Source organism: Cebus imitator, unplaced genomic scaffold (assembly GCF_001604975.1).
Source record: "Cebus imitator isolate Cc_AM_T3 unplaced genomic scaffold, Cebus_imitator-1.0 Scaffold38, whole genome shotgun sequence".
NCBI classification, from domain to species: domain Eukaryota; kingdom Metazoa; phylum Chordata; class Mammalia; order Primates; family Cebidae; genus Cebus; species Cebus imitator.
In genome coordinates this window covers 5436783-5463753 of record NW_016107353.1, presented here as the reverse complement: position 1 = coordinate 5463753, position 26971 = coordinate 5436783, and the positions used below count along the sequence as shown (strand labels likewise).

General features: G+C 46.7%; 1 protein-coding gene across 1 annotated transcript; it reads left to right on the top strand.

Moving 5' to 3' along the window:
- The first annotated feature begins 266 nt into the window (after positions 1-266).
- CD34 (CD34 molecule) lies at positions 267-24718 on the top strand. The gene is made up of 8 exons (XM_017525543.1): positions 267-661; positions 11559-11744; positions 12308-12561; positions 13922-14002; positions 21648-21804; positions 22051-22103; positions 22417-22581; positions 23337-24718. The coding sequence occupies exons 1-8, from the start codon at positions 583-585 to the stop codon at positions 23520-23522; spliced, it is 1161 nt and encodes a 386-aa protein (XP_017381032.1). The 5' UTR covers positions 267-582; the 3' UTR covers positions 23523-24718.
- Positions 24719-26971: the final 2253 nt, after the last annotated feature.

The following is a 26971-nucleotide window of genomic DNA, read 5'->3' as shown; positions in this document are numbered from 1 at the left end:
CCTGATGCTTCACTCACACACAGCACAGAACCGGTGGTCACAGGGTGGTAAAGTTCTACCTAATTAACGAAATGCTCATACATCTAAACTGAGGTCCTCACAGTAGATTCCTTTTGCAAGATGGTTATTGGCTTACGGCTTAAAAATAAAGGAAAACCAAAAGGAAAGAAAAGGCGGAAAAATCACAGGAAACTTGCCTCTGCCCTGGCCACCGGCAAGGCTGCCACAAAGGGGTTAAAAGTTAAGTGGAAGTGGAGCTTGAAGAAGTGGGATGGGGCCTCTTCAGAAAGCTGAACGAGGCATCTGGAGCCCGAACAAACCTCCACCTTTTTTGGCCTCGACGGCGACAACCAAGCCTCCTTCCTAAGGCCCTCCGCCTTTGGGACTAACCAGGGGAGCTCAAGTTAGTAGCAGCCAAGGAGAGGGGCTGCCTTGCCAAGACTAAAGAGGGAGGGGAGAAGAGAGAGAAAAAGTAAGAATCCCCCACCCCCTCCAGGGCGGAGGGGGCAGGAGGAGCGCGTCCTGGCCACGCCAAGCAGCGTCTTCCACTTGGTGCGTCTCTCTGGGAGCGGCACGAGAAGGATGCTGGTCCGCAGGGGCGCGCGCGCGGGGCCCGGGATGCCGCGGGGCTGGACCGCGCTCTGCTTGCTGAGTTTGCTGCGTGAGTACGAGTACTGCTTGCGCGCCGCGGCCGCTTGGCTTAGCCGCTGGGAGGGTGGAGGCTCTCCGAGGCTCTCCGAGAGGCTGAACGGCAGAGCAGAGCTGCGCAGAGGGAAGGGACCCCTGCCCAACCCACGCACTGACGCCCATGGCTGCTCCCGCCGGGGCCAGCGCCTCACCTGAGAGCCGACAGGGGTGGGAGGGGAAGGGATGGCCCCCGCCCCGCGGGTGTGCATTAGCAGAGGTGCGAACCGGTCAGCACAACAGGCTCCAACGGACTCAGATAAAGCGCTGTGGAGATGCCAGGGTCTTTTCTGGTTGCCAGAAGTGCGGAGTGCGAAGTTGCAGCGAGAACCGGGAGACCGCGGAGGAGAGAAGCAGGAAAGTTTTGTGGCTCTTGGTTGATTCAGAAAGCAGAGATCCGGAGCGGACTGCTGGGAAGGGGCCGGGGTGCCCACCTTGCACTGGGACTGGGGGAGCTAGAAGTGGACAGTAAAGAATTCGAGGGGAGAGAATCAGGGATGAGGCTCCAGGTCTCAGGCCAGGGGAGTTCAGAATGAACAGCCCGTGAAAAGAAAAACAAAACCAATCAAACAAACAAAGCCTTGCATTTAAGATTGGGAAGCTGAGTTTGCAGTCCCACTTGAACAACCCCACCGCGGAGGAGGTAGAGGTAGACAGAATTTGCTCTGCACCCAGCCTTGCTCGCCTTACCACAAACCCTCACCCCTGCACAAACTTAAAACTTGTCATCTTTTTGAGTTTTCTTCCTCTGCCCCCACTCCAAGTTCTAAAGCTAGTGGATGGGTTAGAACACCCCCCCCCTCACCTACACATACCCTTACTTCTTAAGGTCTTGCTTCACGTTAGTTAAAAAAAAGAAAAGGCACCCAGTAAATGTTTATACTTGATTGCTTTCCTTGGGGAATGACATTCTCCACCTCATCTCTTTGCACTTGGGAGGTTTGAAACTTTGTACATTGCACTCCCTCTTGCTTGCAGCACTCATGGGCTTCCAATTCCATACTCTCACTACATCCTAAAGGCCATCCACTGCGGCCCTGCAGAGTGACCTGGGCTAGACCTCTTTGCTCCCAGTCTTCTCCGTGGTTCCCCTTTGGGTCTGCCCAGTTGGGGAGAACTGCGCCTGGGCTGGAAGAAGCTCTGGGTGAGGTTTTGGGTTGCCCTGTTTGGCAGTCCTGGACATGTGCTTTGGGGCAGGGAAAAGCTGTCGCTGAGGTTTCGAAATCCTAGAGTGGGTGCTAGACTAGGCCTTCACAACAGGGGTGAGTTGGCCAATGGTGCAGATTCCAATCAGATGCTCCACTCTCCTTTGGCTACACAGCTTGCGATGACCTGGTCCTCAACCGAGTGAGGTCCACCCTCTTCTTATTTATTTCCTCAGCTGGTCGGTGTCAGTCTCGCCTTGGCCTGCCGAGGTTGGGGTCAGGCGAGCAACACAACCTCTGCAAAACTTTGGGCTGACATGCTGAGAATTCTATATCCCAGCTTTGGGTGGGGATGGATGGGGCACAGGGCCCTATTCTCAACCTTGCCAAACTACTTGAGCCAATTGTAGCTTTATGCCCTTCCCCAGAGCTTTCTAGGGTTTTTGCTTGATTATTTTGTTTTGTTAATACTAGGAGTCACTTTCTGTCCTGGGATACATTGTGGGATAAATGAGATGACTGAATGTACCGTGAAATGCTACCATAGAGCCATTGCGGAAATGCTATGATTATTGCAAAATTTAGGGTGGAGGGGATTTCTGTGGTTTGTTTTCTCATCATTTACCCCAACAAAGAGCTTGTTCTGGGAAGGTCTTTTTTCTGTCCCTTTGAGAAGGTAGCATGTGCATAGGCACTTCAGCTAACCAGAAGTGGGCTGTCTTTGTTGGAGGTGGGTAGATCACTGACCAGAGTCAGGGTGAGGGGCTAAGGGGTCACCAGGCAGCACTGCCAGTGCACTGGCTGGAACAGGAAGACTTTCAGGTAATTAGGGAACCCCTTTGTCAGGCTCAGGGTATCTATTTCCTCTAAGCTTTCCAAGGCCTGTCCCTCTCCTCACTCTAACAACACCCCCAGGCCCTTCCTGTCACATTCCTCGTCTTCCTTTGGGTCCTTCGTGCCTGCTGACCCCACACCCATATCCTGTCTGGGGCTACATGTAAGAGGGGAAAAAGAAAAGAGAAAAGAATTTTATCAGATATTTTCCAGAGGGGAGACGACTCCACCCTTTGAATCTCTGCCATATGGAGACCAAGGAGGAGCAGCCTTGGGGACCTCTGACTAATTCAGTGGTCCCCAGTGCTCCCCGCTTGTAGACCCAATCCAGCTGGCATCACCTTTGCAGATACATGTCTTCAGCATTCCTGTTGGGCTGATAAAACACGCAGGGGCCTTGGGCCTCTTTTTCTTATCCCTTGGCTCCACCTCCTGGGCCTCCTCACTCCCTTGTCCTCATCCCCTTCCTTTGCAAACTTTGTCTCATAAAGCTCATGGCAAGAAGTGCCAAACTGCAGCAGATAAACTCAGCTTCAGAGTCCTACAAAAACAAATAAAAATGAGGAACAAATTCCGCCTCTTACGGTTGGTCTCATTGCCTGATTTCCTGTAGACCCTGAGCTGGAAGGCCTGCATTTACTTACAGGGCTGGATGGTTACCCAGCTCCCCCCTCAGGGTTCTTGGGCCTCCTTCTCTCATTGACTTTGGTTGATCTAACTAAATGGCTTGCAGTCTGGAGAACTAAAAATGTGAAGATATGGAAAAAGAACAGAACACCACCCTCCAAAAGAAAATTCTCACAGTCGCCAGGGCTGTGAGAATTCTGTATTTTTCTGGGCTTTGACTTCTCTAATGAGAACATTCTCTTCCCTCCTTAGCTAATAAATGAAAACATATTATCTTTGACTTTTAGTCCCAGAGCCGGACTTTGTGCTAAGGAGAGAGATGCATGCATGTTGGAAAGATGGAGAGACAAATAAATAGGGATGCATACAAAGGTGTACTTCCTAGTACCTGTGCTCCCAGAGCCCACCAGGGAATGAATCATTTCCCTTCAGATGCAACGGAAAAGGCCTCTGGGCTTAACTGGGAAGTAGGCTTCTTCCTGATTTGGAAAAATAAAATCAAAACTGGTACTTCTTAGAGAGGCGTGGCATCTGTAGGCAGCTGATTTAAGAAAATGTCTTAAGGGTTCTTTGGGTGACAAAGCCTAGAACCTAGAACCACCCTGGATGAGCAAAGGGATGTTGGAGGCTGAATTGCTGAGCATGATAACATAAAGTGAAGCCTCATGTTTGGGTGGGCCCAAGAGACACAAGGCTAAAAGGACTCCAGAGTCCAGGAAGAGCATATAAAGGGAGGGGAGGTGCCTGGACAGTGACGGGTGGAGGATGGAAAAGACCTGGGATGAATTTTTTTTTTTTTTTTTACATTAGCCCAGTAATGTCTAATATTTGAAGGTTATGCCATTGTCTCCTCTGGGCTGCCCTGTAATCTCGTTCCATGTTCTCAACCTGTCAGTAAGTATTGGCTACACACACTAGCCTTTGTTAGTGGCTGTCTTGGGAAAGTAAAGGAATGAGTGCTTGGCTAGCTTATGGTGAAGTGGTATGCTAATGAGGACAGCGAGCCGCTGAGCCATGGAGCTGCGACCCAGGAATCTGTGGTGCTGGGAAAACGGAGGAAGAGGCGACAGGGAGAAATGAACTCCAGAGGTTCAAGATAATCAGGGTTCCACAGTAAGTGGATGGGATGCAAGACATACTGTTTTTTCATTTGTTTGTTTGTTGAGATTAAGTTTTGCTCTTGTTGCTCAGGCTAGAGTGCAATGACACAATCCCAGCTCACCGCAACCGTACCTCCTAGGTTCAAGCTATTCTCCTGCCTCAGCCTCCTGAGTAGCTGGGATTGCAGGCATGCTCCACCACACCTGGCTAATTTTTGTATTTTTAGTAGAGATGGGGTTTTTCCATGTTGGTCAGGCTGCTCTCGAACTCCTGACCTCAGGTGATCCAGATGCCTTGGCTTCTTAAAGTGCTGGAATTATAGGCATGAGTCACCGTGACCAGCCAAGACATGCTATTTGAATACAAAATGGAAATATCAGTGCACTGGGAACCCTCACGCCACAGACCCTTGGTTTATATATACTCACACCTCAGTTTAGCCTTTGAAGCTTAAGAAGGCATTAGCTCAGTTCTTTGTTCTAGTCTAGGATGACTCAAATTCATGGTAGCCCTCAGAGTTGGAAGGGCCCCCTAACACAGATGCTTCCTGAATGTTTGCAAGAGGCGTGGATTGCTCACTGATCTCTGAAAGTGGCTTATTTCATTCTTTTAAGTACCTACATCATTTTAAGCCTTTTCCTTGGATTGCAGTGAAATTGGCCTTCCCATAACTTCTAATCGTTCGTTCTAATTCTATTCTTTGGGCTGGTACAGGTTTAATTTGGTCCTACATGATAATACCTAAAGACCTTTCTAGTGGGCCCTGTTAGATTATAAACACCTTGAGGGATTGATTTAAATGACAATGACACTAGTACCTGATGGAGGAAAGAGAGCCCGCTCTTATTTTATACGCTCCACAGCACTGAGAGAGATGCTTTGCACATCACCAGCGCTACAGAAAAATGACAATGAATATACAGGGTAAGTATCCCTTATCCAAAATGTTTAGGACAAAAAGTGTTTCAGATTTCAGATATTTTCAGATTTTGGAATATTTCGTAGACATAATGAGATATCTTAGGAATGGGACCCAAATCTAAGCATGAAATTTGTGTTTCATATATACCTTATACACATAGCCTGAAGATAATTTTAGACAATATTTTTAATACATTTGTGTGTGGAACAAAGTTTCGACTGTGACCTGTCACATGTGGTCAGGTGTGGAATTTTCCACTTGTGGTGCCATGTTGGCACTCAAAAAGTTTCTTATTTTGGAGTATTTTAGGATTTCTGATTTTCAGATTGGGGTGCTCAACCAGTATAAATAACATGAATCTTAAAGATTAAGTTATTTATCCTTCCTCCCCAAATTCTTATTTTCCATATCAGGGGTGAGCAAACTTTTTCTGTAAAGGGCCAGAGAGTAAATATTTTAGGCTTTAGGGGCCATATGTGGTTTCTGATGCATGTTCCACTTTGTCTTATCTTACGACACTTTAGAAATGCAAAACCCAGCCAGGTGTGGTGGCTCACGCCTGTAATCCCAGCACTTTAGGAGGCTGAGGCGGGCAGATCACCTGAGGTCAGGAGTTTGAGACCAGCCTGGCCAACATGGCTAAACGCCATCTCTACTAAAAATACAAAAGTTAGCCGGGCATGGTGGTCCACCCCTGCAGTCCCAGCTATTCAGGAGGCTGAGGCAGGAGAATGGCTTGAACCTGGGAGGCAGCAGTTGCAGTGAGCCAAGATTGCGCCGCTGTATTCCAGCCTGGGCGACAGAGTGAGACTCCTTCTCGAGAAAAAAAAAAAAAATGTAAAAGCCAGTCATTACTGACAGACCGTACAAAAATAGCCTATGGGTCAGGTTAGGTTCACTGGCCACAGTTTGCCAACCCCGATCCAGATGAAGTAACACTAGACCCTCAACAATATACTTGGTTTCTAGAACTTTTCTAATCCTGGTTATCTTCACGTGAACACTCCTAATTTAATTAATTCCCCCTTAAAATATAACATCAGAGCGAGACCGCTGTGGCTAGAGGTAACTGGTAGGAACATACCTGCTGCAGTTGTCCTTCAATCCTATTGCTTTTTCTAAATTCCAAGGATTGTGCTAAGCACCAGAAGTAAAACACGTAAGAATAAGAATGGCTCCAGCACTTAAGAAATTTGTATTCTGACTGAGATGACAGTTAGACCTATCCTGAGGAAGCACCATACATGATTTTTGTGGCAGATGATTCATAGAGATAAGTGTCTGCCCTCTGAGAAGCAGAAGGAAGGGTCCTAAAACAAACAAAATCCACTGTTTCTTGAGCTTTTACGGGACTGGATAACTGCTTCTACTTCTTAGCTCCTTTGTTCCTCAAAACAGCTAAGACGTAGAGATTACTTTTATCTCTGTTTTACAGGTGAGGTTTACAGGGTTGAAGTAACTGTCCAAACCACACAGCTAAAACATGGTAAAGAAGCCTTTGAATGGGTGGTGTGTCTGGCTGCAGAGGCTGAATTCTTTGTCTCTAGGCTATACTGCCTTCTGGCAACATAGTCTGTGGGTTGCAACTGCCTACTTCCTGGCAGAGGCTGGCATGTCCCTTCATCCTGGTTCTGTAACTCTATGGACTAAGATTCCCAGAAACTCCTTCAAGATACTCCTCTTGATCCAGGTGCTAGAATATGAAAGGATGGACAAAATAAGACTGGTAGCAGATCAGGAAACAGGACCAGGGAAAAACTAAAACTAAGGAGGGCTGTGAAAGGCAAGACCAAGTATAGGAAAATGGTCTCTTCAAGTACGGGGATTTAGTTATTTTAGGTAGCAGGGCTTTCTGGATCTCTGAGGATTTGCAAACTCACTTTAAAGACCAAAAGAGTCTTCAGTTTACTAACAACAGGTAGAAATATTTTCAAAATGTATTGCACATGTCTTCGCTTTCTTAGAATACTCTCCAAAAAGGATTTTGTGACTCAGATGTGTCACGAAAATGATGTGGCTGTGTTGCAACTCAATGACATAATCAATGCTTATAAGGTAGATATAGCTGATCTGTTTACGCCTACCATAAACGATTCCAGAAAACTGGTGTGAGTTTTGATACTTGTGTCTGCTTTTCATTTATTTTTGTTTCTTTGTTTTCAGCTGTTGCTTCTCCTTATTATTTGCTTCTAATAGGCTCTTCCTACCTTTCAATGTTAGCTGGGATATCAGATAAACAGGCTTAATAGAATTATGTATAAAACAAGAATAATTGCCTCTGAAGAAGTACCTAAAATTTCAGTGCATGACTTTTACTACATGAATTTTGTGACATCTATTTAGCTTCTTAGAATCCTCATTTCACTAATTTCTTGAGCGCTTCTCTCCTCCCTTGCTCCAAGTTAATGAGCTGAGATCAAATAGGGTAACTAAGGGTCAAATGGAGCCCCTAAGGAGACACAGTTAATAAGGATTGACTGAGAAGTAAACCACAGAGGAGAGCTTTTTATTCAACTTTAAACTGTACTATAATTCTTGTAGCCTTGTGGGTAGGGGCCGTTCCTCCCATCTAGGATGAAAAGGTGGGAGCGGAGGTTTCATCAATTGTCTCTTAGGATCTGACAAGCTCTCACTGACTGGTAGGCTCCTGCTAGCCCCCCTACAGAGTTGAGAGTCAGAAGGTCACATAAAGAAAGGTCAGTGTTTGATGGCTTAATGCCATGGATGTGTGTGGGAAGATAAGATAAAAAGGGATCTGTGGTGAGTCTTGACTCTCATAAATGTCGTTCCTCCAGGGCTCTAGAAACTGTGAGCCTAAGAGATGCACTCACCCCCCTGTGCCGCAGCATTTATGCCAGGATTGGCTCCAGGTCCCTGGCCAACGTGTCCCCTTGCTCTGCACCAGCTCAGGCATTCCTGATCACTCCATTTTGCCTTTCTGCTCTCTCACGTGTCCTATCCGCCTGGTGTCTCAGAGGGTGCTCTGCTCGCCCTGGGCTCAGAGCCCTGACTCTGAAATTGGGATCCCCTTCTCATTTGCAGGTGGATCCCACTACTTATTCCACGGTACTTGTCCTGGTGGTAGGTGGAGGGGGTTGCTGCAGCTGGGATCCCGGCCCCAGTGGGTGAGTAGCTGGCCTGGGTTCAGAGTTGCTTTGCTCTTCTGGAACAAGCACCTCTGTCCTCAGAACTAGCAGCAGGTCTCACTCCACATCTGGAAAAGTTCAAAAGTGTTTGTCTGGGTGAAGGAGGCCCTTCGGGGGAGGGGTTCAAAAGCATGACATCATCTCAGTCAGGCCCAGCTTCCTCTGGAGATAGAAAAGGGCTGGGTCAGGGTGGACCAGATGGGATTCCCAGGAATCGGTACGCTGCGGGAGAGGAGGGAAAGGGCAGGCAAGATGAGGAGTCCTGGAGTGGTGCCTTGAGAGGGTGATCCTGTAATTCAGTGTCTGAATGCTGCCTCTTTCGATGAATTCAGATGAATCTGACCTTAAAGTCAGACTGGTGAGAGGGTCCCATCTAAACAGGAAAGAAGCCTGATTGACTTCTGCATCAATTTTATTTTGATCAACCCACCTATTGTTCAAGCCAGATGGGAGCCCGTCCTTTGTTCTCTGGAGATGTGGGAGATGAATTCAGATTTTTGACAGTTTAGCCCCAGCCTAACTTCCTTGCTGCATCTACTCAAGAGTCTGCTAAACCTTAGTGTTCCATTGCTGCTTCCCTTCACAAACTGGGGTCTTCCTTTGGGCAACACCTTGGTGATTCAGGTTCTCTACCTCTAAGATGGAGATAGTGATATCCTTCCTCCCACTGCTTACCTGACACATCATAGTAAGACATGGTTGCTTCACTTGCCATTAACAGCAATCTACTTGTGGCAGAAGGAAGTAGATATGAGAGAGTGAAAACCTTGTCATCACCTTTAGGAAAAGCATTCTTGGCCCCAGGTTGATGGCCATGAAGCAAAAAGTCTAACTTCCCTCCATCCTGAGGGAAACAAGAGATGTCATTCTACCTTGCTGTTTACCTGGACATTGCTGAAAAATACAGATCCAGATCCCAATCAAGAAAATTTAGAGACAAACTTTAGGGAGGCCTGGGACCATCAGGAGCTTCCTTGAAGATAGAACTTCTGGTGTGAACTCTGGACACGAAGTTCACCCTTAACATTTACAAAGTGCAGGACAAGAGTACAATAGCAGCCTACATACTGTATTTCTAAACATTTCAAAGTTATAAGCCAGGCCAACTAACTGATAAAGTATCTTCTATCTTCTTACCTTCATGATCACCTGGAAAGCCAGGTTTGAATTTGGGACGCTCATATACTTGGAATTCAATGACAGGAAAAGATGGTTCCTGGCCCCAGCCCACTCCCCTTTTCTGCTTCCTACCCATGACTCCAGCTCACATTGCAGGGGAATGGCATGTGTGCGTTGGACACCCTACCCATGTGCTTAAGCACTAAGCACTAACTCTTCTGCCCTCAAGCAGTCATCATTTGGCCACCACTGGGCCTTGGGGGTATATGCCCTCACGCTGCTGTTCCCCATAGCAGGATGGAATGGGAAAAGAGCCCCATTGTGGATGTGAGCAAAGTGCCACTTAAGCAAGAAGTGCTAGGACTTCTGGTCCCCACAGTATGATCTAGAAGAGAGGGTACCTCCTGATTGGTCCTCACAGGAAGCAGGACAGGGTGTGGGCCCTCAGAGGCACAGGGTTCTGGCAGGAAGTTTCTCCTTCCTGTGTCTAAGGATGGTACTGACTGGGCACGGCAGGTCACACCTGTAATCACAGAGCTTTGGGAGGCCAAGGCAGGAGGATCACTTGAGGCCAGAGTTTAAGGTTACAATGAGCTATGATCTCACCACTGCATTCCAGCCTGGGCATGGTGGTGATGGAGCCAGACCCTGTCTTAAAAAAAGAAAAAGGATGTATCCCAGAATATGTGGAAGAGATGTGCAAGGACGCTCATGAAGATCTTCTGAGAATAATGAATTCCAAAACATTATACTACAATAATTTAGCATTTGTTATCTCATTGATTGTCCCAACAATCTGTGTAAGGTAGCCAGAAAAGACCCTTACTTAAGAGGTAAAAGAACTGAGATACATACATGCATTAAATTACATGGTTAGTTATTGGCAGAGCCGGAACTACATTGTCGAGAAACCAGGCCTTGTGTTCTCTGGTTCATTAACTGAACTCCTCCGAGGTCAGAGCATCCTAAAAACTGAGTTCCTTAACAAAAGGAAAAGTGAATGAGTTTGAAGACCATGAGTAAAAGGATGAGGGGAATTTGAAAATGGGGAAGTCTGAGAAGCATAGATTTTTGTTACTGTTTTTGTTGTTTTTTGAGATGGAGTCTTGCTCTGTCACCCCGGCTAGAGTGCAGTGGCACAATCTAGGCTCACTGCAACCTCCGCCTCCTGGGTTCAAGCGATTCTCCTGCCTCGGCCTCTCGAGTAGCTAGGATTACTGGCACCTGCCAACATGCCAGGCTAATTTTTGTGTTTTTAGTAGAGGTAGGGCTTCATCATCTTGGCCATGCTGGTCTCAAACTCCTGACCTTAAGTGATCCATCTGCCTCAGCTTTCCAAAGTGCTGGGATTACAGGCGTGAGCCACCATGCCTAGCCAAGAAGAATAGATTTTTAAGGGGATTGCATAGAGACAGTGTGAGTCTAGCGATTATTCCAAGAGATAGTATACTGGATGGAGAGTGACCACAAAAGAGGATACAGTGAAAAGGAAAAATCAGTATGACCTCTTGCACATTTTAGATCTTTGCAATATTTATGCAGGTGTAATTTTATATTTTAGTATGCAACTAAACATATTATGAACATTGCCTCATATTTCCATGTTGCTGCAGTTTTTATAATTTTTTCTTCCTAATGATCATGTATATGATGATGTAACCATTATGGTATATTAAGTGCATGTATCACTTATCCTATTGTGATTCATTTAATTGCTCACAACGTTTCCCCTCCTATAAATAATACTCTATGAGACATTTGTATGCATATAAATCTTTCCTTTCCTATGTCCTCAGGGCAAATCTGGTAGTGGGAAATTAGTCTACCATCCAGGAGTATGTTCTTGTTACTGCCTCACTGCCAGGGGCAGCAGGGAATGTTCTAGAAGGATTCTACCTGAAGTCAGGAAATTGCATCAGGTGCTATCACAAGGCTGATATCTTTAGGTTCTGATTCTTCTTCTTCCTCATTTCCCTACAGCCTCCGGATTCACGAGTCCCGACAACGACAATGTTACTATTACCCCACAGTCACCTACCCTGGGAATATTTCCAACTGTTTCTACAAATGCATCCAACCAAGAAACTGCAATACCTACTACCCTCGGAATTGCCAGCCACTACCCTGTGTCTCAGAATGGCACTGAGGGCCCATCAACCATCACAGGTAAAAAGAGCATTTGTGTCATGTCCCAGAGAGGTGCTGCTGATGCTTGGGTAAAGTATTTAGGATGTTTTCACACTGCTCCCCTCACCACAGAGGAAGTTATACAAGCCCCTAGTATGAATGGTTTGAGTATCATGCTTAGGGCACCCAGAAGGAAGTTCCAGATAATTCTTCCTTCAGTGGCAGTTTTCTCAGGCCCATGTCTTGGCAGCTGATCCCGATCAGTAATGCCTTCATACCCCTTCTCTCATGCTGAGTTCAGCTTAGTGATAAAATAAGGATCAGATAACTCCGTGGAGATGTCTGATCTCTTCTAAAGGAAAGAAGGTATGTACAGGTCCAAACTGGGGGCGTCTTTGGCTTCTCTAAGGTAGACCAGCATCTATTTCAGTTTCAGGGCACCTCTAATACATTCTAGATTCCAGCTCTGGTTCCAGCAGCTTGAAATGAGTTTGGTCAGGGATGCGGCACGAACTAACTGTTAACTCCCCAAACTCCCCTTTCTGTGTTGCGACTGTGAGTATGTCTGAGCACATGCACACCCATGTTTTGGTCTCTTCCAGAAACTGCAGTCAGTTCCACATCTACCTCTGTGATCACCCCAGTTTATGGAACCACAAACTCTTCTGTTCAGTCACAGACCTCTGTAATCACCACAGCATTCACTACCCCAGCCAACTTTTCAACTCCAGAGACAAGCCTGAAGACCAGCCTGTCACCTGGAAATGTTTCAGACCTTTCACCAACTAGCACTAGCCTTGCCACATCTCCCACTGAACCTTATACATCATCTTCTCCTATCCCAAGAATCATCAAGGTCGGTGAATTTGGGCCAAAAATGGCAGATTGCCTCTCACTTCATATGTATGCAGGCAAACTGTCTCTTTCTCTCCACCTCTTTCCTCATCCCTCCCAGTGGGATTTGGGTCATGTGGGAATCAGCATGGAAATATACAGTGTAAATATTGCTAGGAGAAGTAGGAAGAGGGGGAAAGAGGTACAGTTAGGTAGTAAGGCCCATCTGGACTTTGGGTATTGCATTTTAGGGAGTAGAGAGTAAACGGGATTCTCAGAGATCCATCCATTCCTCTGGTTCTTTCTAGTACCTATTGGTGGGACTTTGACCATGGCACCATTTCCCTTTGGGAATATTTGGAAACTATTGTTCATTTACTGGGGCTGCTTCTCCTGAGATGATCAGGACAAATAACATTTCCTTTACATGAGAGGGTTTGGTGGTTGTGCCAGGTCTAGAGAGGCAGTGAAAGGGGGCACTGGCAATGGCAGGAACTGGGCAAACCAGGGATGGTGGGCTCAGCCTGGCCCTCTCACCTTAAGGCCTATGACTGTCAACAGCTTTCAGCATGCAGGACAGAAAATATGAAAGCCTCAGCCATGAGATATGCCTGAGGGATCTGCCTGCTTTTTGTTTTCAAAGGAGCCAGGGCTGGGCATGGTGCCTCATGCCTATAATCCCAACACTTTGGGAGGCTGAGGTGGGTGGATCACTTAAGGTCCAGTGTTCGAAACCAGCCTGGGCAACACGGCAAAACCCCGTCTCTGCCAAAAAATACAAAAATTAGCTGGGTGTGGTCATGCACTGTAGTCTTAGCTACTAGGGAGGCTGAGGCAGGAGAGTCACTTGAACCTGGGAGGCAGAGAGTTTGCAGTGAGCCATGATCACACCACTGTACTCCAACCTGGGCAAGACTCCATCAGAAAAAAAAGAGCCAAAATGGGAATCTGAAGAGTCCTGGAGGCCAGGAGGGAACTAGGTGCATCTGCTGGTCCATACCATTATCCCTGTTTGCCTGCATGGCCTTCCTGAAAGTTTGTGGTTGACTGGAGAGAAAACAGCCTAAATGGGAAAAGATCGTCCCCTCTCACATTCCTGCACCATCCAAGCCAGTGTTTACCAGGATTGCAAATAGCTACTTGCCATAAGCCCAGGCTGGTAACAAAATTTTTGTCATCTGATGAGGATACAAGTAAAATAAAAGAGAGTATGACTATTAGAAATCTCCAAGTCCCCTGACAAATTTTAAATTTCCTTTTCCTTAAAACCTCCTAAAAGAGCACCTCACAGAAAGCAAACTGGAAAAAGTTGGGAAAGAAATGAGGAGCAAAGGTGCTGGTTTACTTACCTGGGTTTTGTTATTGTTTTTATTTTAATACAGACAGAAATCACATGTTCAGGCATCAAAGAAGTGAAATTGCCTCAGGGCATCTGCCTGGAGCAAAATGAGACCTCCAGCTGTGTAAGTCAAACCCCCACCCAACCTCTTCCTCCTGTCCCCTTCCTCACTCCCTTCTGAACATCCTTAAACCTTCTTGGATAAGACTGGATTTGGGTAGGGGTTGGGGGAGTTCAGCCTGGTCAGCATGTCTTTTATACTGAGCTTTCTGTTTAGGGAGTAAGAGGCCCCATCTGGTGGGCAAAAAAGGCAAAAACAGTTTTCATTATTAATAAATTTTGTTCGATTCCTCTTCCCCCCCATAGTACTTTTTTCCCTCCTCTATAGTACTATTTTTATTTTCCCTCTCTAGTCCTTTTAAATCGGAGAGAGTCAGATGTAAGTTGCTTTTTGGTTTAGAAAGTCCTTCTCACCAGATAGAAACTAGTCACCTAAAATGTCGGTTCCTTTATCATTTCATTTGTTATTATTGAATATGTACACATAACTCTTTAATCCACACAGAGTTTATTTTGCACTAACCATTTTTCCTAACATTATTTATCGAATGACTCCCTCTTTTGTTGTATGGGATGTTTCCCTTAGCTTATATTAAGTTTTCGGCTTTTTGTTTTGTTTTTTGAGACAGAGTTTTGCTCTTGCCCAGGCTGGAGTGCAGTAGCATGGTCTCGGCTCACTGCAACCTCCACTTCCCGGGTTCAAGAGATTCACCTGCCTCAGCCTCCCGAGTAGCTGGGATGGCCGGCGCCCGCCACCACACACAGCTAATTTTTTTTTTTTCTGTATTTTTAGTAGAGATGGGTTTTCATCATGTTGGCCAGGCTGGTCTCAAAGTCCACGAATTCCTGGCCTCGTGATCTGCCCACCTTGGTCCCCCAAAGCGCTGGGATTACAGGCGTGAGCCACCATGCCCGGCAGCTTATGTTGTCTGTATATGTCTCAGGGCATACTCTTCAGACATCTTTTATTCGTTCAGTTTGTCTATAGGTTTGCCTATTTTAAATTTTCAAAATTATTGTACGTTTTTACTATAGTATTTTTCATATCCAGTCAGGCAGGGCAGGTCTTTTTTTATTACACTGTAAAAAATGTAAACTATTTTTTTCTTTTAGAAAAGAATGCAAAAAAATGCTTTAAAATTTGAATTGTAACTGCTCTAAAATTTATTTTTTCTGTTTTTTTGTGTGTGTGTCTCTCAGCATCTTGTCTCTTTAGCTTTATTTTTTCTCTAGAGTTGATGGATTTCTTAGGCTTATTTATCACATAGATGTCCCAATTTGAATATATTCAATCTCCAAATTTGAATATATTCAAATTAATTGTCACCAATAGGTTAGAAAGTTAATGGAATTTTGGGTAATTATTTTGGGTTTGGCCAGTTTCTTGAACTTGCCTGAGTCTAGGAGCTTTTTAGTTGATTCCTTTCAGTTTTAAGGTAAGTTACCTTATTATCTACAACAATATCTTGTTTCTCTCCTCCTGTTTAGTAGTTATGCCTTTTGTTTCAGTTTCATGTGTTACTGCATTGGAAAGAATGTACAGGGCATTGTGTTATTTTAAATGATTCTGATAGACCTTGCTTGTTTCAGTAAATCTAATTTCCTAACAGTAACTCAGCTCTGGAGGAAGGATGACGTGATAGAAAGAGTTGTATTTACTTACAGAAGAAAACATTTTCTTACGAGTTGGGAATCCATTTAAGGGAAACACATATGTGATGTGCTGGCATGCATAGATTGAAAGATCACAGTCTGTAGAGGGCATAAATTACTTGCTTTGTGCATTCTAACTCGGTAGTTTTACTACAACCATCAGTTGGGTCTCTCTGACTTACAAAATTGTAAAAATTATACCCGAAAGAATTTAACTTAGGACATATAAAAACAACAGAAATAGTGAAGACATGAGTGTGCATAGTGGAATGACTAAATGCAGTCTGCAAACTAGTTCACTTAAACGTGGACATACAATGTGCAAGTAATATGCAGCGTGTTTCTGACGCTGATTTTTAACTCATTAGAAAAAACAATTGTCAAGTTCTTTGCTAATTGTAGCCACGGAAAATGACCATCTTTTTTTTCCCCCTATCAACTTGGAGGAGCATTTATTTTTCTGTGTATCACCCAGGTATGTGCCAGAATGCTAATTCTTTGTGCCTGGAATTTAGAGTTAACTGCAGAGCCTTTGGCTGTCTGTTGCTCTTCAAAGTTCACACGTAACTTGGGTCACTATACGAGAAAGGTCGCAGAAACTTACTGCTCTTTTAGAAATAATTTCCCTTAACTCTGCTGTGGTCTTTGCTGTCTGGCCTACTTCGTGCCATGGCTGAGAAGATCTCTGCATGTTCCTCTAAGAGTGAGGTAGGATCTGTGAGCGGGGATGTGGAAAGAGAGCAACTCCCCTCCAGTTCCTCTGCTAAAGAAGACTTCCATCCACACTACCCCTTCAAGGAGCAACTCTGTGGCAGCTCGTATGTGGTGCTGTTATTGCTGTGGTCTTTCCACCAGTGTTGATCCTTTTTTTCCTGAGGGCTCCTCATCCCCAGCCTGCACACCACAGTGCCACCTCCTACTCCCCAAGGTGATTTATCCTCAGCCAGCCATTCTGTTCCAAAATGTTTAGCCACAGCTCCTGATTGTGTCCAAGATACCCTTTTTTGGGGCCATACTCCCTGCTTTTCTGATCAACAATCTGTTCCAAGGCCTGTGAGTGCTGCAGGGCCTCCTAATTTTCCTTAGGTTGCATTTGTACTTTTGATGTCAGAAGGCCTTAAGGTATTGGTTCTACTGCTGGGAGCCTCAGCCCCTACCTACCTAATATCCTCGTGAAAAGCAGGAAAGATTTGGTTTCCCTGAGCATCACATCCTTGACTACTTACGTATGTTGGTATGCTCCTGCGTCTAGTATATACCCATAACAGGAATATGTGATAGTCTCAGCTATCCACACACTCGTTCTACACTGTGTGAGTGCAGATATGTTAGCTCTAGTGAATACCAATTTGTTAGCTCTCCCCACGTGGATTCTGTAGGTGTGTCTTCAGTATGTGAATCCAGTAGACATGTCTATCTCAATCGCTTTCCTTTTGCTCCCCAGCCATCACCTCTAGGCAGCCAGGGGAAGGGAAGGTGATAGCGCTCTCATTTTAAACACCTGTTGCCATATCTCAGCACCCTCCTTAGCAGGACGTGTCTTCCCAAGTCTTTCATGCTCTCGACAGCAGTGTCAGCTTAGTTTAGTTTTTGTGGTTGTGGTTCCCCAAATAGTTTCCAAAATGTAAGATTACTTTATACTTTTATGCTACACCCATCTGTCCAGAGGAATCCACCAAAATATTTCTTGATTGTGGCAAAACACGCATGACATAAGTTATGACCTTAACCACTTTTAAGGGTACCATTGAATAGTAGTAAGTACATTCACATTATTGTATAACCAATCTCTAGAACTTTCTGCATCTTCCAAAACTGAAATTGTGTACCCATGAAACAACTCCCTGCTCTTTCCAGACCCTGGCAACCACCATTCTACTTTCTGTTCCTATGAATTTGGCTACTCTACCTCTTATGAGTAGAATCCCAGTGTTTGTCTTGTTGTAGCCGGCCAATTTCACTCAGCGTAATGATTTTAAGATTCATCTATGCCATAGCACAGGTCAGAATTTCCTACCTTTTTAAGGCTGAGTAATATTCCATTGTGTGTGCAAACCTTATTTTTTTCTTTATTCACCCATTGATAGACACTTGGGTTTTTTCCCCTTTAGGCCGATGTGTATAATACTGCTTTTAACATGAGTGTATAGATATCTCCTTGACACCCTGATTTGAGTCCTTTTGGGAACTTATCCAAAAGTGAAAGGGCTGGGTCACATGATAATTCTATTTTGAATTTTTGAGGAACCATCAGATTGTTTTTCATAGCAGCCACACCATTTTACATTCCCCCAGTAGTGTACAAGGGTTCCAATTCCTTCTCATCCTCATCAACACATGTTATTTTCTGGGTTTTTGAAATAGCAGCCATCCTAATGGGTATGAGGTGGTATCTCACGGCAGTTTTGATTTACAGTTTCCTGATGGTTAGTGATGTTGAGCCTCTTTTATGCGTCTATTGACCACCTGTAGATCTTCTTTGGGGAAAAGTCTAGTCAAGTACTTTGCCTGCCTATTTGTTCTTTAGAAATACCTGACCAGGCGCAGTGGCTAACGCCTATAATCCCAGCACTTTGGAAGGCCGAGGCGAACAGGTCACTAGGTCAGGAATTTGAGACCAGCCTGGCCAATATGGTAAAACCCCCGCTCTACTAAAGATATAAAAATTAGCCAGGCATGGTGGTGCGTGCCTGTAGTCCCAGCTACTTGGGAGGCTGAGGTAGAAGAATCACTTGAATCTGGGAGGCGGAGGTTGCAGTGAGCCTAGATCGCACTACTGCACTCCCACCTGGGCGACAGAGCAAAACTCCATCTCAGAAAAGAAAAAAAAAAAAAAAAGAATTACCTATCTTTAGTAACACATCTGTTTATATACAGAGTTTGTAATTACTCAGCTACCTCACTTTATCCTTACTCACATTGACTTCATCTGAGGCAGGCTGCCTCCAGCATCCACTAAAGGTCAGTTTCCATGCAGAAAACATAAGTTACAGATGAAGGATTTATGAAGGTGTGTGTCTACTGGAAAGAGCCTGCAATCTGGAGACGATCTCACTTCTCATCCTTGGTTAGCTGCCCACTTGTTAGGTGACTTGAAACAGGCCCCTTCGTTATTCTAGTTCCTATGTGAAAATAGGGTTTTCACCTGCATTATCAAACTCACACCAAAATAGATTAAATGATTTTAAAAGGGGTGGGGGGGGGGAGATGATTGATTCTAGCATCTCAGGGTTGGAAAATACCTTAAAGGTCATTAGAAAAATACCTGTCCCTCCTCCGCCCCCCCCATCCCCATCCCCATCCCAATGCTTGATGTCTTTGCAAAGTTTGAGAATGCTACTCAGAGGGGCTAGATGGGTTTATTACGTTTGCAAAGAAACATGCATGAGCTGATGAGGTTAGGAGCTTGTAAATCTGATTTTCATGAACAAAGTGGTGAGGCTGTGTCTTCCTCCTGCCCACTCTCCCGTGATGTTTGCCCACAGCCTCTTGGGGGAGGATGTTTATTCCAAGCATCCGGAGAAGCACTGTGCTTTGTTCAGGATCCACCTGTTCCTCTTGGGGCCCAAACACAATTCACTGATGCCGTTGGATTCCAGAGTGGGAGGCTGGCCGCTATTATTCCCTTGAATCTAGTCCAAGAAACTGTGCAAGGGGTGGAGAGACCCTGTGTGGAGGCCAACCGGTTGGGATGTTAAGTTGAACAACAATTCCTTGAGCTCTTCTGTCTGTTTGCTGCTACGGTTTGTGCAGTCTGGGTTGTAAATTCTATAACGTACACCACCCTGCAACACACACACTTGGGATTCTTACAGTCTAGTCAGAGAAAAATGACAATAAAATAGGCAGAATATGATCAATATGTAGACTCTAGATGATATGTTATAGAAGGTATTACTATTATTAATAACGATAGTAACAGCTATCATTTATCTAGTGCCCACTAGATTCTCAACACGACATTGAACACTTTTTTTTTTGGAGACAGTGTCTTGCTCTGTTGCCCAGGCTGGAGTGCAGAGTGCAGTGGTGTGATCTCGATTCACTGCAACCTCTGTCTCCTGGGTTCAAGTGATTCTCATACCTCAGCCTCTCGAGTAGACGGGATTACAGATGCCCACCACCATGCCCAGCTAATTTTTACATTTTTTAGTAGAGACGGAGTTTCACCACGTTGTCCAGGCTGGTCTCGAACACCTAGTCTCATCTAATCTGTCTATCTCTGCCTCCCAAAGTGCTAGGATTACAGGCATGAGTTGCCACGCCTGGTTGACATCTGTTATTTTAATTGTCGTACAAGCTAACTGAAAGCTTTGACCAGGTGCAATTCATAGATACCTCCCAATCCCCACCCCCGCTACATATGACCCATGAATACAACACACACATACATAACACATGCGCACAGGATTTCACACAGTGTCCTATATTCAGGGCTTGACAAATTGTCAACGTGTGGCTTCTTGCACTCAGCAGGTGGAGGAAGGTGACATTTGGTTTGGCGAGTTTATGACCTGCAGGAGCCCTGTCCCCCTGCTTCTCTCGGGAAGCAGACCTATTTCAACTGGAGACACTTCAGAAGCCCACAGTCATCTAGACAAGAACCTTCCTCCTCCTCATCCAGACTCTTGATGCTGGGGAGTGTGGGTACTCAAAGGGAAGCCATGTAATGCTCCCCTGAGACAACTGGATTTAGAGAGGTGGAGACTGTCGATCGGTCCGGTGTGGCATCCGGGCTACTTAGCGCAAATGCTGTTCAGAAAAACAAATGTTTCCAAAGGCAGAGCATCTATCCAAGGACTTACTGGGAGACCTGCAGAATTGCTCCTTTTCCTGAGGGAGGAAGCAGCAGCGGCCTGAGAACTCATTTCTCTATAGCCACGTTTCCCGGGGATTTTTTGAGGCTCCAGTTGGGCTCGTGTCTCTGTGACCTGGAGTTTGGCTAACCACACTCTCCTGGCCTCATCCAAGCCCAGTTATTTTCCCTCAGCTGCTTCAAATTCCAGCTGGGTCCTGAGGCCAATCTTGACCTTGCTTTGTGTAGGAGCAAAGGAGCCTGGGTTTTCCTGCCTTGGGTCACAGCAGTGGGAAAATACCCAGGCTCCATTCCAACTGGGAGGGCCCAGGGGCCTTGTTGCAAGCAGCAGCCCTGCCCGCAAACAGGAAGCTTTCTCCTCCTCGGAGGCCCAGCTCTGATGATGGTCACACGCCACCCCAGCAGTTTTTCCTTAACAGGAAAGTTGTCAGGGCTGTTCAGGCATTTCCTTCTCTGCCATCTGCCATCCGGACTGAAGAGAAAGTCTTAGTTTCAATTCCTTTCCTGTGCAGGGGAGGTCACTCTGATTGGAGGCTGCTGGAATAAATTCTGACTCACGGTTGAAGAATTATCAGAGCTTTTCTTCCAAGTCTGAGTTCCTGGGTCTGATAGACCAGTTAGCAACCTGGAGAAAAATCTGTGAACTTCATTAAAACTGAGTTCCATGCTTTTAATGGAAAAGGGGGGATGGAAGACCAGACAAAAAGGCCATGTCAGTTTGAGCAATGCGCTTCAAGAGGCTCCTTTAGGTAGTAAGAGGGAGGAGGCCACTGAGGTTTCCACTGAGTGTATATTACAGATTTGTCCTCTACTCCTCACCTTCCATCACTGGGGACTGCTGTAATCTTGAAACAGAATATTTTCATTTAGTTATTATTGCATCATTACTATTTTCTGTTGTTGGCCATTTCTTTTGAGTTTAATTTGCATATGTATGCACAGGCAATGCTTCAATGAGACCATTTTTTTAAGTTTGTTCTCTGACATCTTAGATACTAGTAGATATGCATTTTGGTCCTGGGAGATTATTTAGGTTTTTTCCAATAAGAAAAAATAATGTTGTCGCACATATACAGTTAGCAGTATTTTTTTTTCCATTGGAATTTTAGAAAGAAGAATCCTTCTTGTGGACGGGGTAAGGGTGTGGCTTTAATCAGAATTACTGCCTGAGACTCTGGGTGCAATTTAGGGTAGAGCAGTAATTTCATCTCTTGCTCTTCATTTTTCTCTGTCTTCCCAGGTGGAGTTTAGGGAGGCCAAGGGAGAGGACCTGGGCCAAGTGCTGTGTGGGGAGGAGAAGGCTGAGGCTGAGGCTGGGGCCCGGGTGTGCTCCCTGCTCCTCGCCCAGTCTGAGGTGAGACCTCGGTGCCTGCTGCTGGTCTTGGCCAACAGAACAGGTAAGATGCACCTCTGTCTGGGGAAACTGGGAAGGAGTAGGTCTGAGGTTAGAGAATCCTGAGTGGAGATGGGGCATCTCAGATCCAGAGAGACCACAAGTGCTGGAGAGAAGGGCTTGGCTGATTTTGGTGGTCCCAAGATGGACCACCTTGGCCATTACAGCATGTTCTAGAATAACATGGGAGGGTGGAGCAGGATAAGCTGGTTTCCCTTCTAGATTTAGCAATCTCTGTTTCTAATTCTAGAAATTTCCAGCAAACTCCAACTTATGAAAAAGCACCAGTCTGACCTGAGAAAGGTAAGTTCTCTGAGATGATGGGTCTCAGAGGGAATACTGGGGCAGGGGAGCTCCCTGGAGTAAGTGGGGGAGTCATTATCTTCTCCAGTTCTACCTACCATCCTTCTCTGAGTCTTCTCCTTTCTAGTCTTGAAACAGAAATGGTGCGCTGTGGCTGAACTAAGAGACGTCAGTCTCAAATCCCATTTCAAAAATGCCTGAGGTCAACCCCCTCAAGCATCTGTGCACTGTTGAGTCACACACGGGGGGCTAGAGTGGGCTGGGCTCCACCTTTGGCAAGTGACAGGCTATATCTTTTGCGTTTCTTTTCAAGCTGGGGATCCTAGGTTTCACAGTGGAAGATGTTGCGAGCCACCAGAGTTATTCCCGAAAGACTCTGATCGCGCTGGTCACCGCCGGAATCCTGCTGGCCGTCTTGGGCATCACAGGTTATTTCCTGATGAATCGCCGCAGCTGGAGCCCCACAGGAGAAAGGCTGGTCAGTTTTGGGGGCCAGGGCAAAGGAAATGAGGAAGATAGTGGGTTTCCGGGGAGTTCAGTGGATGTCATGGAGCAGGAGGGGAAATACCAGAAAAAGCCCTTCTGTGAGCTTACAAAAAGCTATGCACGTGTGCACATATAGTATCAGTGGAAAATTCAAAATATTATGGAGCAAATTGGGGAGGGGACAGTAATGGTGCCAGCCCACCTACTCGGTGTGGTAGCAGATGATCCATGTCATCTATTCACTATGTTTTCTGGGATAGTTCAGCTTGGTGCCACCAGAACAGGCTAAGTCAGCCACACTGTATTTGCAACCATGTTAAATGTCCAGTGGGTGCCCCTTTGCTCAAAAGGAGACACACAGAAGGAGAATCTCCTTTTGCTGTTCTGGATGAGGGAGGACAAGGCTGAGGTCTGACTCCTGGCCTCTGGTCTGTCCCCTACCCTGGGGAGGTCATCCCAGCCTTCTTGGGACTGCCCGTGTCCCAGCGGGAGCTGGCTGCTGTGATGCCGTGGCGTGGCGTGGTGCCTCTCCTATGTCCTTTCTCCTCTAGGAGCTGGAACCCTGACCACTCTTCAGGAAGAAAGGAGTCTGCACATGCAGCTGCACCCTCCCCCCTATCCTCCCTCCCACCTCCCCCGTCCCTCCTCCTGCCCCCCCGCCCCTACTTCCTACTTGGGCCCCTCCCCCATCCAGTGTCTCACACCCCTGCTTACCGGATAATGCTACTTTATTTATACACTGTCTAGGGCGAAGACCCTTATTACTCGGAGAGCGGTGGAGGCCAGGGCTATAGCTCAGGACCTGGGACCTCCCCTGAGACTCAGGGAAAGGCCAGTGTGAACCGAGGGGCTCAGGAAAACGGGACCGGCCAGGCCACCTCCAGAAACGGCCATTCAGCAAGACAACACGTGGTGGCTGATACCGAATTGTGACTCGGCTAGGTGGGGCAAGGCTGGGCAGTGTCCGGGAGAGCGCCCCTCTCTGCATCTGACCACGTGCTGCCTCCAGGCTGGAGGTGACATCCCTTACGCCCAACCCTTCCCAACTGCATACACCTCAGAGGCTGTTCTTGGGGCCCTACACTTTGAGGAAGAGCAGGTAAACTCCTGCCCTTTACACATTCGGCTCCCTGGAGCCAGACTCTGGTCTTCTCTGGGTAACCGTGTGATGGGGGAAAGCCAAGGTCCAGAGAAGCTCCCAGGAATGATGGATGGCCTGGCAGCACTCACACAAGACCCCTCCCCCTTCCCTCCTCCTCTCTGCCTCATCACAGGAACCTCCCAGGGGAAAGATGGGCTTTTCTAGGCTACAGCGTTCTCCCAAGCAGCTTTGATTTTTACTGTTTCTTCCTTGTATTTTCTTTCTCTACTTTGGGGAAACCAAAGTAACCCTTTGCACCTGCTTTCTTGTAATGATATGACCAGAAAAACGTGTTGCCCGGAACCACTTCCCTTATCCCTCCTCCAAGACACTATGTACTTGGCCTCCAGCTCCTCTCTTGTTCTCTAAGTTCCACTGAGCTCCATGTGCTCCCCCACCCTCCCCACCATTTGCAGAGGCCTGCACAGTTTTCTGGCTGGAGCCTAGAATGGGGCTCCCAAGTTTTAGGACTAACAGCTCAGTCCTAGTCTCTCTGGGGCCACACAGAAACTCTTTCTGGGCTCCTTTTTCTCCCTCTGGTTCCAAGTAGACAGGATCATGGGACAAGGTCTTGGAGCTGAGCATCTCGCCCTGTACTCTTCCTCTGAGGCTGGGTCCTGGCCTTATCCTCTGATCTCCATGGCTTCCTCCTCCCTCCTGTGGACTCCTGGGTTGAGCTGTGGCCTCAGTCCCCCAGCAGATGCTTTTCTGTCTCTGCCTTCCTCACCCTGAGCCCCTTCACTGCTCTGCACCCCCATGTGGTCAGAGCTCCACATCAGCTCCTAACCCTTATCACCAGCTGCCTCTTCTGTGGGTGACCCAGATCCTTGTTTGCTGTTGATTTCTTTCCAGAGGGGTTGAGCAGGGATCCTGGTTTCAATGACAGTTGGAAATAGAACTTTCCAGAGAAGAGAGGATTGGGGAGATATTTTTTCTGAATAAAAAGTGGCGTGTTTAAGTACTGCAATTAAAGTGATACTGAAACACATCTGTTATATGACTCTGTCTTAGCTGGGTATGTCTGGGTGCAAGAACGGCATCCTCCATTAGACCCAGCTAGACTGTGCAGTGATGTGGGGGGAAGACTAGCCAGGCAAGAGGTTGGACCACCTCAGCAGACACAGGCACCAGCCAGGAGGCTAAGGCCCTTTAGCCAAGTCTGCTAACTACTCTCCACGAGGAGAGGAAACATAGAAACCAGGCCCGAATGCACCAGGGCGCTTCAGAATGGAGGGTGGTGTGCTGGGGTCTTAGGAGCTCTGTACCCTTCATGAACACCCTTCTGAGAAGAGGAACATACTGATCGCTGCTGACAAAACAAAGGGAAGGAGCCATGCCCTGTGCATCCTCTATTATCAGGCCATCCCCCTCCCCAGCCCCCCAGGTCCGAGCAGACTTGGTGAAGGACTATGTGGGGATTGTTGTTTAGAGATCTGGCAGCCAACTTAGGGAGGGGGCTGCTTTCTGCCTTCGAGATTAAGACAGCAGCCTAATTAAAAGAAAAAAAACTGTAAGCATGTCCCTCCCCCCAGCTTTCAGAACAGCCCCCATCCCACCCCTACCAGGCCCCGCCGTCGGAAGTGGGGGAGGGAGTGCTGCCCGACACTGCTGAGGAGCTCCAGGAAACACTCCCAAGTGTGTCAACAGTGGCAGAGGCAGTTGGGGCCAAACAAAGGTTGATTCTTCCATTCTTATCTCCACAAAGCCAGACCTTTCCCTTCAGCACTCCTCCACCCGCATCTTCTTCGGGCTTTTCCCCAAGCCCTCTAACCATAGGTTCCTCTCCAGGACTCAGGGGAGGCAAAATGATGAGGTTCAGAGACTTCCCTCGAAGGCGTGGCTGCCTTGAGGGTTGGAGCAAAGGACGATGGTGATCAGTAGGGAAGTGCAGCTGGCCTTCGTCTAGTTGCACATCTTGCCTTGAGCGTGAACCCGTGAGGGTCTATCCCAGCTAGCACATGAGGTATGGGGTTCAAACTCCTAGGAAACATGGGAGGAGGAGAAAAGGCACCCGAGTCTTGGAACCACCTCCAGCCTCAGGCCTAGCAACCTGCAATGCAAGTCACCCTGTTTGTTGCAATGTGTATGTGGGCTTTGGGAGGAAGGGGTATGTGTGTGTTGGGGTGGGGTGGGGCGACTGGTTCCCTCTGAAGGCTGGACAGCTTGCCCTGAAGAATTTCCCTGCTTTCTGGAAAAATCCAACTTTCCCACCCTGGGCCTGAGCATCCTGGTACAGCAATGGCGCCACCTGCTGGCCTTATTGAGCTACTGCTCAGCCTCAGCTCAATCGCCTCCACGTTGGGCTTCTCTCTGGCTGTCCCACCCTCTAGTCCAATTTCTCTTGTACGCAAACCTCATGTAACTATAGAACGTCACTGCTGAAGAGGACTTTAAAGATACATTTAATTCAACTCCCTTATGGCATAAAGACAAACAAAGACTCAGAGACGGGAGGTGGCTTGCCCCATCACCTGGAATTCGGAAGTCCTGAATCCGCAGCCTTTCCTCCCATCATATCACCCTACTTTTCTGCCAAGGCCTCCTCCGGGTTCCTCCAGTTGGATGTCATGAAGTCAGCGTGGCAGTGTGAAGATAGGTTTGGGACCTCGCTTCTGGAGCATTTCATCAACACAAGCTATCCTAGGTCTGTCCAGCCAAGCAGGTCCCGGAGGAGCCCCGGGACAGAAGTCCCTGGAGGTCATGAGGCTCGGCTGCCTCGTCCACAGTGAGCCCAGGAGAATTAGCTGTAGGGCATTACATTGTTCACTTTGGAGAGCATACTTGGAATTATCTTCAGCCAGATTTTCATCTGAATAGATAAATTAAAATGCCATCTAAGTCCAGAGAAATCGATCACTTCCATGCCATCCCCTGTAGGTAGATTAATCCCCACCTCCTTTTTTCACAAAAGCAGTAATAGGTCAGCGATTTTGTACAACAGGATGCTGCTTCTCTTCCTGAAGCCCCCATCGAAGAGGTTCCAAGCCACCATTCAATCATTCATCAAGCCTTATGATGTGCCAGGCACTGTGCCAAATGTGCCAGAACATCTATTATGTGCCAGACACTGTTCTTGAGACTGGGGATAGAGCAAACACTCATGAAGCTTATAATTCTAGCAGAAGAGAAGGACAGTAAACAATGTCATCTCAGTAAGTATATACATATGTTTTCAGGTCATATTGAGAGCTATGAAAAATATACAATATATTGAGAATAATGGTTGGTATTTTACATACGG

Bases quoted from the DNA above. Each gene is read 5' to 3' on its own strand.
- CD34 (XM_017525543.1), top strand. From the start codon at position 583: ATGCTGGTCCGCAGGGGCGCGCGCGCGGGGCCCGGGATGCCGCGGGGC. The intron at 14,003-21,647 runs GTAAGTCAAACC...CTGTCTTCCCAG, and splicing joins AAAATGAGACCTCCAGCTGT to GTGGAGTTTAGGGAGGCCAA. The intron at 22,104-22,416 runs GTAAGTTCTCTG...TTTCTTTTCAAG, and splicing joins ACCAGTCTGACCTGAGAAAG to CTGGGGATCCTAGGTTTCAC.